Source organism: Macrobrachium rosenbergii, chromosome 43 (assembly GCF_040412425.1).
Source record: "Macrobrachium rosenbergii isolate ZJJX-2024 chromosome 43, ASM4041242v1, whole genome shotgun sequence".
Lineage (NCBI taxonomy): Eukaryota > Metazoa > Arthropoda > Malacostraca > Decapoda > Palaemonidae > Macrobrachium > Macrobrachium rosenbergii.
In genome coordinates this window covers 46912521-46924124 of record NC_089783.1, presented here as the reverse complement: position 1 = coordinate 46924124, position 11604 = coordinate 46912521, and the positions used below count along the sequence as shown (strand labels likewise).

The following is an 11604-nucleotide window of genomic DNA, read 5'->3' as shown; positions in this document are numbered from 1 at the left end:
TGAAAATCTCTTTACTTAAGCCCAAGGTTATCGAATTTAGTCGCCGAGTTGCGTTGCATAACAAATGACACTCGAAATAGCATCATAATTAAAAGCAATATTCGTAAATTAACTAACCGCGTCTGGGACAATCTAGACGACTTATAAATATTAGATTTTCATTGTCTTCGTGAAATCTTTCTACCGTTGAAATTACGGTCTCACGGTAAACGTCTGTCTTGAGGTATGCACACCGCTTTGGTTATGCCGTACTGTCAAATACCTGTAGATAAGAATTAGATAAGTATATGTTTAAGGGAATCATGAGTACAGTTTCTGAAACATGGGATGTTAAACTTGAGTCCTTCTTCGGAGGTACGTATGGTATGGAAAACTAGGTGAAATGTGTTCTTAGAAATTATCAAATACCTTGAGACTTGCAAAAAAAAAAAAAAAAAAAATACCCGAAAGTGTTGAGAGACTGATTTTTTCTTTTTGCGTCGCAAAGAATATGATCATCGACCCCGTATGAGCTGATCTCAGAAAGTGGAATTTAGAGCTAACTCACTTGGACAAAAGTAATGATAAACAAGTAATAAGAATAATAGATAACAATAAAAGTGAAAATAATACTCTGTGATGAAGACCCTCTTTTAAGCATCGGCACTAGTGATTTAAATGGGAATTTTTGTCTGTGGCATGTGGTCCTCTTCTTCTTCTTCTTCTTCTTCTTCTTCTTCTTCTTCTTCTTCTTCTCCTTCTTCTTCTTCTCAGTCTAATCTCTTGTCGGGGTCCATGTTTTGACCGAGCCTTTTCCAACCGGATCATTTCATTTGTTTTGGTTGATGTTTTGCGAACGGCGAATGCCCTTCCTGACTCCAGCCCTTCCCTATTCATCCAGGTTTGGGAAAGACTATAAAACTATAATCACCGATATAGCTGACTGCACCTTGTGGAAGGTGGGCAGTTTTGTATCTTGTACCTGCTGTGGTTTTTAACCCGGTGCGATTTGTATTTGCGTGCGCGACACCGTGTCCTAAAATGTCATGAATACATGTCGTAATCTATCGTAATCTATCGTGAGTTTCCAGTTCTCCCTTCAGACATGGATCCTAATTGTAATCAGCGTGTTTATTATGGGACCTATACTCTACCTGTTCAACAGAGCTTCGCCTTACTACTCTTACTACGGTCTCAATAACGGGAAAGGGCTGTTCGACCTCCAGAATTGTTCCTGGTATATCTACTCTTCAATTCTACAACAAGGTAAGGAAATTGGCTTAATTTGTGATTATTCGCTTGGATAGTCTCTCTCTCTCTGTCTCTCTCTCTCTCTCTCTCTCTCTCTCTCCCCAATCTATCTATTTATCTATCTATCTGTCTTCCTATCTCTTATATGAATTTTATCTACTCTAGTTTACGACAATTTAAGGAATTTTGTTTAATCTGTGATTATCAATTTGCATAGCCTCTCTCTCTCTCTCTCTCTCTCTCTCTCTCTCTCTCTCTCTCTCTCTCTCACATATGACTTTTATCTACTGTTTTACAAGGTACGGAACTTGCCTAGTCCGTGATTATTCACTTGCATAGTCTCTCTCTCTCTCTCTCTCTCTCTCTCTCTCTCTCTCTCTCTCTCTCTCTCTCTCTCTCTCGCACACCCACACATATGAATTTTATCTACTCTTCTATTCTACAAGGTAAGGAATTTTGCTAACTCCATAATTATTCATTTGCATAGTCTCTCTCTCTCTCTCTCTCTCTCTCTCACACACACACACACACACACACACACACACACACACACACACATATAAACTGTAAATACTTTACACCTCTAGGTTTTTCCATACATTCAGTTTCATTCTAATAAGGCTATTGGGAAGACCTTGTATTTTTTTTATTTCCAAGTTACGAAGGGCAACGGATGTAACTGCTAAAACTCAGAAAATTTAACTCTATTCACATATGATTGGTATCACATTCATGGTTCGGTGATAACTGACTATTTGCATAAATGTCATAACGGTATATTGTTTGAACTATTCCTTATATATTAATTAATCTTAAAAGCATAGTGAACTTCAGTTTTGGGAATTCCCCGACAACCACAAATTCTTCCTTTATCTTCTCTTGTCGTAGTCATGAGATTGGAAAGCAACCCGTAACATACTGAGTTCGTATATAAATGTAAATAATAATAAATGAATGATGTTAAGTCCAACATACAACCCAGGATGCCTTTTGAAAACAAAAACACGCTCGGTTTCTGAGCAACAAGAGCAATTCGTGATTTTTATAAATGAACGAAATTATTTCTTACGAACTATTCCAACAATGAATATTACACAGAGACTCTTATTTATTCCATCATCTTCTCCCTTTCTGGGGTCTCTAGGATGCCTCACTTTGCCCACACCCCTTTCTTTGTTAATCTCTATCTTTCTGTCTGGATATCGTCTTTCTTTCACCCCAGTCTTTCCTCAAAAACGAGAGTTCGACTCTCAGTCCTCCACTCTTCTCTTTTCGCTGTAACATTTTGATGGGGTTTGATACAAGCCCTGAGGATAAACGTTATCAATTCACCTGCCACTGTTTCCTCTCTGCTTCTGTCTATAACATTAATTCACCTGCCGCTGTTCCCTCTCTCCTTCTGTCTACAACATTAATTCACCTGCCATTGTTTCCTCTCTCCTTCTATCTATAACATTGATTTATCTGTCACTGTTTCCTTTCTGCTTCTATCTATAACATCAATTCACCTGCCACTGTTTCCTCTCTGCTTCTATCTATAACATCAATTCACCTGCCACTGTTTCCTCTCTCCTTCTATCTACAACATTAATTCACCTGCCACTGTTCCCCTCTCCTTCTGTCTATAACATCAATTCACCTGCCACTGTTTCCTCTCTGCTTCTATCTATAACATCAATTCACCTGCCACTGTTCCCTCTCTCCTTCTGTCTATAACATCAATTCACCTGCCATTGTTTCCTCTCTGCATCTATCTATAACATTATTTCACCTTCCACTATTTCATCTCTGCTTCTATCTGTAATATTTAGATAGGGTTTTGATACGAGCCCCGTAGATAAACGTCATAAATTCACCTGCCACTATTTTTTTTTTTTTTTAACGTCAACTCCAGGTGGCGCCCAACTGCCGGAGAGTCACTCGGGTCGAATCCTCTTAGGCTTCTGGTGGATCTACGTGCTCATCGTGGTGACGACGTACTCTGGTAACCTTGTCGCCTTCTTGACTTTCCCCAAGATCGAGAATGCCGTCAGCACCCTGGACGATCTGCTCCACGCCAAGGACGAGATAACCTGGGGTTACATCAAGGGAACTGTGCTGGAGACTTACTTCGCGGTAAGTGTTGCCACTCCTTGCCGTAGGACGAAAGAGGAGAAGTTTCGTACTGACGGTGGTCATTTTGAGTGATTAAAGATATGCTGTCAGGGAATTATAGTAACGGTATTAGGAATAAGGTAACTAGAAAAAAAAATACCCGCAAAAAGGGAGAAGAAGAGCGCCTTACGATAATTGTGTTCAAGTGCGGCATTTAATTTGTGCATGGAGAGAGCAAGCCACCATGAACAGAAAACACACACATATATATATATATATATATATATATATATATATATATATATATATATATATATATATATATATATATATATATATATATATATATATATATATATATATATATATATATATATATATATATATATATATATATATATAATATATTATATATTTATATATATATATATATATACGTGTGTGTGTGCCTGTCTGTGAGGACTGAAACGAGGAAAACAGCTTCGTTCTATTTGTAAAGGTAAGTGTTTGCTGAATTTTAAAACAGCAAGGTGACAACAAGTTAGCCGGAGTGCCTTTCGCGACTCGAAGCAAATATAACAAACGCCTTTTGGTATATGATTGAACATCCACAGACTTAGTAACCCTACTAAGCACGACACAGTTGCTGCAAAAGAGAGCAAAATGAATATGAACCTTATTTACGAGACTGCTATTATCGTCATAAAAGAAATTGTCTTTTATTTTGCACATGCATTTCCCTTATTTCTTATAGGACACCATTTATGCACGATGTTTTCTTTTAATTTTTTATATGAAAGTCTAATGAAGACTTCTCTTAAATCTTATCAAAATCATAAAAGATGAAAGCAGGATATTATTCACTTGTAACGACGCCATCTCTCTCTCTCTCTCTCTCTCTCTCTCTCTCTCTCTCTCTCTCTCTCTCTCTCTCTGTCACTTATTCAGGAGGTCGTGGTCTGGCTGGCAACGTCCACTGGGAGGGTTAGGAATCATTGATCAGTAATGATTCACTTTTAGTATCATGTCCCTGTACAATGCCCGTGGGCGTAGGGCTACATAATAATTCTGCTTTGATTTGTTAAGAGGAACTTTCATACTTATAGAGGTTTAGTTATTATTCCTCACCTTTCTCTGAGTATCATTTACCATTATTATTTTATTTGTTATGAATGTTATCCTTTTCGTCAAGTTGTTATTATGTTTGTTATTTTATTACCCACTATACTATTTATTACATATTTTTACTGTTGTTTTGTTTCATCAGCTTGTATATGATGTACAAGATCTCTCTCTCTCTCTCTCTCTCTCTCTCTCTCTCTCTCTCTCTCTCTCTCGCTATGTGTGTATGTGTGTGTTTGTTTATATGCTGATCAACTTTAATATTCAAAGGCTTAAAGAAAATGTAAAACCCAATTTACGTCCAATTCTAAATTTATGGAATAAATACCTAACACAAATCCTGATGACCCTTTATTACTGATACGATAAATAATAAATATCACAAGAAAATCAACGCCCTTAGAACGTCTCACTGTATCATATCGTTAGAGTTATCTGATATATACTGAATACCCTCTTAACTGATCACTTATCCTCGTGTTAACTATTGAATGCCCTATCCTCAAGGATCCCAGTGGCTCCGAAGATCCTCCAAAGGTATGCCTTAGGGACTTGGGGATCCCGCAGTCCGGTGGAAACGAAGATTTTACGTTCAATATGTTGTAAAGAACATTCATCAAAGATTCAGAGAGATATCGCGGTAAAATATTAACGACGGTGTGCGTCGCGCTTCGTAACCTCAGCCAGGAGACGTAATGGAACGAACGTACTGTATATGCTTTCAGGAGCTTTTGTGCTTGAACGCCGGAGGTTCGTGATTATATATATATATATATATATATATATATATATATATATATATATATATATATATATATATATATATATATATATATATATATATATATATATATATATATATATATATATATATATATATATATATATATATATATATATATATATATATATATATATATATATATGTATATATATATATATATATATATATATATATATATATATATGTATGTATATATAAATATATATATATATATATATATATATATATATATATATATATATATATATATATATATATATGTATATGTATATATATATATATATAATATTTATATATATATATATATATATGAATGTATGTATATACACATATATATAAAGGTATTTATACTTTGAGTTCTTTCTTGCCACTAAGAGATTCCAAGTGGACAGAGCACCTTCCCATTCAAATACATACGGGCAACTGCACATGTGTTTAAACGCATTGTGCTCGCAAGCCAAGTTCGGTTTGATTCCGTTTGATACGGAAGTAAGGTTATTTACTCTCAAACCGGTTTGAGCAGGTCACTGATAGTGCCTTATAAATAGTCCATTGTATTTCTGGGTGCAACGAGGGCGCCTTTAGGTACGTGGAAGTATCACTGGTGGTGGACGATGAGTACCCAGGTGGTTTTTTCTTTATTTTTCCTAGTTTCTCAGTGTTAGTTGTCAGATATTTCTATGTACGGCTTTTATTACTTTAACTCCTTCGAAATATACATTAACGTAGGCTTCCTCTGACACACACACACACACACACACACACACATACACATATATATATATATATATATATATATATATATATATATATATATATATATATATATATATATATATATATATATATATATATATATATATATATATATATATATATATATATATATATATATATATATATTATATATATAAATAAATAATATATATATATAATATATATATATATATATACATAAATATATATAAATAAATAAATATATATACATATATATACATAAATATTCATATATATATATGCATATATATATATATATATATATATATATATATATATATATATATAAGCCAATTCCTGCTTATGTCTGAGCTTATTTCTGGAGTTTTATCCGTAGCGATGTTCCTCATGGGCTGTTCTGGTACTCGTTTCTTCCTCTTCATGAGCTTCTTTAGTCTATCTTTTTAGTTTTCTGTAAAAGAAAACTATTGTGCCGGCTTTGTCTGTCCGTCCTCCCTCGCATCTTGAAAACTACTGAGGGCAGAGGGCTGCAAATTGGTGTGTTGATCATCCACCCTCCAATCATCAAACATACCAAATTGCAGCCCTCTAGCCTCAATAGTTTTTATTTAATTAAGGTTAAAGTTAGCCATAATCGTTCATCTGGCAACGATATAGGACAGGCCACCACCGAGCCATGGTTAAAGATTCATGAGCCGCAGCCCATACAGGAAGACCACCGAAAGATAGATCTATTTTTGGTGGCCCTGATCATAAGCTGTACAGAAAACTCGATTGCGCTGAAGGAACTTCGGCGCATTTTTTGCTTGTTTATTCTATCTTCTTCTTCTTCTTCTTCTTCTTCTTCTTCTTCTTCTTCTTCTTCTTCTTCTTCTTCTTCTTCTTCTTCTTCTTCTTCTTGTGACCTTACACGAACGGATCCTAATACTTGGCCTGATTGAAAACCTCGAAGACCATCTTAGCCTATCACCTGGTCTGCTTTCCCAGGTTACTTGGCGGTTTTCAGTCAAGTTGAAAGCGCCGGACGTCATGTCCTTTAGGCCAATATTCTTCAGAACAACCACCCCACAAAGTGCCCTCTTCCTAAAAAATAAAAAACAACTCTGGCTCAACTCTGAACGAAATTCTGCTGCAATGATTGTGTCAGCTCTTTGATTTTCGATCGGTCTGAAGGGCCTCGGGAGAACGCACCGTGAAATGCCAATGCCAATGGAAGCTAACCTTTCCCGGGAATTCTGCGTTTGGGGATTTCACTCTAGGTAGATGTTTCTCAGCATGAAATGTCAACATCGTCACCATTATTGCCTTTGCAAGAGCTAGCCTCAACATCCACAGCTTCTCCACATTATTCATCCTCTGCCAATGATCATCCTGTGTTTTCGTCGTTGATGACATTGGCAGTAAACAATTCACACTCATTTCTTATATTCCTAGATAAGGCATATGCATTCAAAGTCTCCAGGACTACCTAGAATTCAACAAAAGATCATCTTTAACGATAGCTGGGACCTGAAAATATAAAGAGAAAGTTACACCATGAATATAAGACTGTGAAATATATATAATATATATATATATATATATATATATATATATATATATATATATATGTGTGTGTGTGTGTGTGTGTGTGTGTGTGTGTATATATATATATATATATTATATATATATATAAAATCTGTGTAATATAAAAGTTTCCGATACATAGTGTCATTTTTAGCTATGCAAACGCATGCCCACATATCGCATACCGACATAGGTGTATATGAGCATTCATTAAATCGCAACTGTATGCGATTCCAAGTCACGTTAACCATTCAAAATTTGACTAGCGGTTTCAAAAAGTGAACCGTCGTCTGTTGGTAACTCCGTCACTTACCCTACGACAAAACGTCAATTACAATTGTGAGTTGGGCTACCTTTCATTCTTGTTATTATTCTCTCTCTCTCTCTTTCTCTTCTGCGCATCAGGAAGCCGAAGGCAAATTCGCCGAAATCGGAAAGTTGGCGGAGAAAGAAGAAGTGGCCAACAAGGAGGCCCTCTACGACCGCGTAAGATCCAGTCCTCATGCCTACATCGAGTGGAAGACGAATCTCCTCTTTATCATGAAGGACGAATTCAAGAAGACAGACACTTGTGACTTTTCACTTGGTAAGTTTTTTTTTTCGTGTGTGTGTGTGTGTGTGTGTGTGGAATGGAACTGAATACAGAATTTAGGCCAAAGGCCCAGCGCTGGGACCTATGAAGTCATTCAGGATGAAAGGGAAATTGAGAGTAGAGAGGTTTGAAAAGTGTAACAGAAGGAAAACCTCGCAGTTGCACTATGAAACTGCTGTTAGGAGAGGGTAGATAGCAAGATGGAAGAAAGAGAATATGAATGGAGGTACAGTAAAAAGAATGAAAGAGGTTGCAGCTGGGGCTCAAAAGGACGCTGCAAAGAGCCTTAAGTAATGCCTACAATGAACTGAGTAAGGTACACTGACGGCGCAACCCCCTATTTTTTTTTTTTTTTTTTTTTTTTTTTTGCACTGAATTATAATTACGCATGGACGAGTGTTTGTGAGTATCAGTTTATTTCAGTTCTGAAAAAAATGACCAAAAAAATCATTTTTTTTTTAACTAAAGTTTTTCAAATCTCTTATAAAATCAGTAGCGGACTTGACAAAGTTCTAGACCAAGGTTATAACTAAAAGTATATATTTGCTTTCAGTAAATTAAAGATCGCTAACTATTTGCACAAAAGTTTTTCTTCATCAAATTAAAAGCAAATTATATCTTCTAATATCCACAAGCTTGCATTCAACTAAAGATAGATGAGAAAAATGAGGAAATTAAATGTAATCTCTATATAATTAGCATTGTTAAATATGTAGCACGATTATACAGAAAGTTTTGTTTTGGAGACAGAAATGTCACTTTTGATGAGAAGGACCTTTTAGGGGATAAGTCTGCCATTGTGTGGAGGCTTGTGGTTTCTTCACCTGTATATATTTTAATATTTCTTTCCCTCATTTCTACAAAATTATATGGTTCTTGAAACTGGATCCTCTTTTTCAGGACGTGAGGAATTCTACTATGAAAACGTTGCTTTGGCTGTTCCCAGAGACAGTCCTTTCCTCGACATGTTCAACGCAGAGTAAGTTTGCAATCTAGGCTGATTTCAAGTTGAGTGAAACAATGTATCCAATAATAATAGAGCAATTTAGCGAAACAGCTTGCAGAAAGAGAGATAATATTCATTTTGGATGATGCTTATGTACGTCTGACACTCAGATGGCCACGAGATCATCAGAGTAAGAGTAAAAGTAAACAAACAATGACGCTTCATCACGGTTTCATCTCCAGGATTAAGAGGATGCAGACGGGAGGCTTGATCCAAAAATGGCAGAAGGACTTCTGGCCGAAGAAGGACCAGTGCTCCGTGACGGCGTACGGAGGAGGAGACGCCACTCGAACAGTGTCGCTTTCTGACATGCAGGGGTCCTTCTTCTTGCTCTTCCTTGGTGAGTACGAGAGGGACTCTTCTCACAAATCGAGTCGTTTACATCTTTGCGATAGACTTTATTTTAGACTGAAGTCATTGTTTTAATTTTCCACTCTCCCGATCTTCGTGTCAGCCAGCCCGTTTTAACAAGTCTTGAAAAAGCTAACTAGAATTCTACAGATCTTGATTTTTGTATTTATTCGTCAGAGTGAATGAATTCGAGCCTATCATAATTCTTATACTAAAATCAAAGTCACTTATGGGTCAGTTAAAGAATGCGGGTTTTACCAATGCATGAAATCGTGATGTGATGTAATGGACTGCATGGTCAAGTTCGAATCCTACAACCAGGAGTTTGAGTTCGACTGTCACTGAACAGATGTTTGTGCTCAGGTTCCATGAACCATTCAGTATACTCGATTCTTGGTGACCGACAGATTGTACTCGAAAATTACTATTTACTATTTCATACAGGAAACCCTTGTTCATGGTACTGTACACGGATCAGATGTACTGAGAGTCAGTACTTGAATGTGACAGGATGGGAGTGTTTAATCGACCAAGTTCATGAGGCTGCTAACCTGAATCTAACGAACAAGGTCACCGTTAATTTCAAATTCTTTGACTTAGATTAAGTAGATGGCTCTGTTCAGAGATTCAGGTTAGCTGCCCTGTCCTATTTGGGGTACATTTTTCACATTTATTCTCTTACCAACAGAATCTCTCTCTCTCTCTCTCTCTCTCTCTCTCTCTCTCTCTCTCTCTCAGTTAATATCAGTGATATCAGTGGTCTTTTATACTGCAAAATAAATCTTTTCTTTCAGTGTCCTCCTTAGTGCCCAGTCATAATCAAAATAATTTTCCAGTCTATTTCACTCTCCTAACTCTCTAAGTTCCTCAGTGAGTTCTTTGTCATGTTTTCACTGACCTCCTCCTCCGTATTATAACACATTTTCCTAACTTCTAACTGAACTGATTTCCTTCTTTTAACTGCAGGTTCCTCTGTATTATAACACAGTTTCCTAAAATCTGATTGAATTGATTTCCTTCTTTTAACTGCAGGCTCCTCTGTAACACATTTTCTTAACATCTAATTTAATTTATTTTCTTTTAACTGGAGGCTCCTCTGTACTATAATACATTTTCCTAACTTCTAATTGAATTGATTTCCTTCTTTTAACTGCAGGTTCCTCTGTATTATAACACATTTTCCTAACATCCAATTATCTATTTTTCTTTGTTTGAACTTCAGGCTTCTGCATCGCAGCCGTGTTCATCTTCGCCGAGTGCATTTACAAATGCGCTACGAAAAGCAGCCGTTCAGGTTCGCCAGCCAGCCAGTCCTCGATGGTCAAGCCGTTTATGGCTTAGAGACCTCGAGATGCTGCCTAACTTGGTCTCTTTCAGTCCTCCTTTCAGTCGCTCTCGTTCTCGAACCTCGGGTCTTCCTGCCAGTGCAGCAGCAGGCGGGGCCTATCCTCGAGGCTCGCATGTGTTCTCACTGCAAGAATACCCGGGCCAAGAGCGCTTTTCCATCGTCATTTCCCCTCCCACACCGCTCGAGTCTCCGCCCACTTCTCTGTCGCCTAGCATATCAGTGGCTTCTTCTGTTCTGTCGTAGACTCGTTAAGACCGCTTCGATGTTTTTTTCCTTGCGTACAAGTCACAACAAACTTTCCTTCGTTGATCTTACACGCTTGGCACCAATGCACATATCTCCCCTCAAAGATAATAACCAGCCTTGACCTTATGCCCGGTTGATTATCTAAGCGCCCTTTTTAATCTCTTCTTTTGTCTTTTTTCATTTATCATTCTATCTTGCATTCTGAGCCACTTGCGTCTGATCAATGTCGCCGAGCAATGGAATGAGTTTTTTTTATGTGAGGAATGATAGTTTGCATTGCACATTCACTTTTATGTATCATTTTAATCATTTTCGTTTTCTTTCAAAATAATGCATTACCTGTTTTAATGCTAATGTGAGAAAAGTTGCTATATGTATTTATCTTTTAAATATGTAACCAGGAAAATTTTCCTGGAATAAACTCCCTATCTTAGTTTCACAAATGCCAATGTAGAATTGATAAACATACCTTAACTGTTACGTTTGCAGAAGAATATAAGACTACGTTAACTAAACCTTACTGATAA

General features: G+C 36.7%; 1 protein-coding gene across 1 annotated transcript in view; it reads left to right on the top strand.

Annotated features, from left to right (window-relative positions):
• LOC136828864 (ionotropic receptor 93a-like) overlaps positions 1-10958 on the top strand; it is a 52421-nt gene extending 41463 nt beyond the window's left edge. Inside the window, exons 13-18 of the mRNA XM_067087142.1 lie at positions 1083-1245; positions 3125-3345; positions 7940-8120; positions 9027-9105; positions 9315-9472; positions 10706-10958. Of these exons, the coding sequence (XP_066943243.1) occupies positions 1083-1245; positions 3125-3345; positions 7940-8120; positions 9027-9105; positions 9315-9472; positions 10706-10824 (921 nt within the window). The 3' untranslated portion in view covers positions 10825-10958. The remainder of the gene's footprint in view (positions 1-1082; positions 1246-3124; positions 3346-7939; positions 8121-9026; positions 9106-9314; positions 9473-10705) is intronic.
• The last annotated feature ends 646 nt before the right edge of the window (positions 10959-11604 follow it).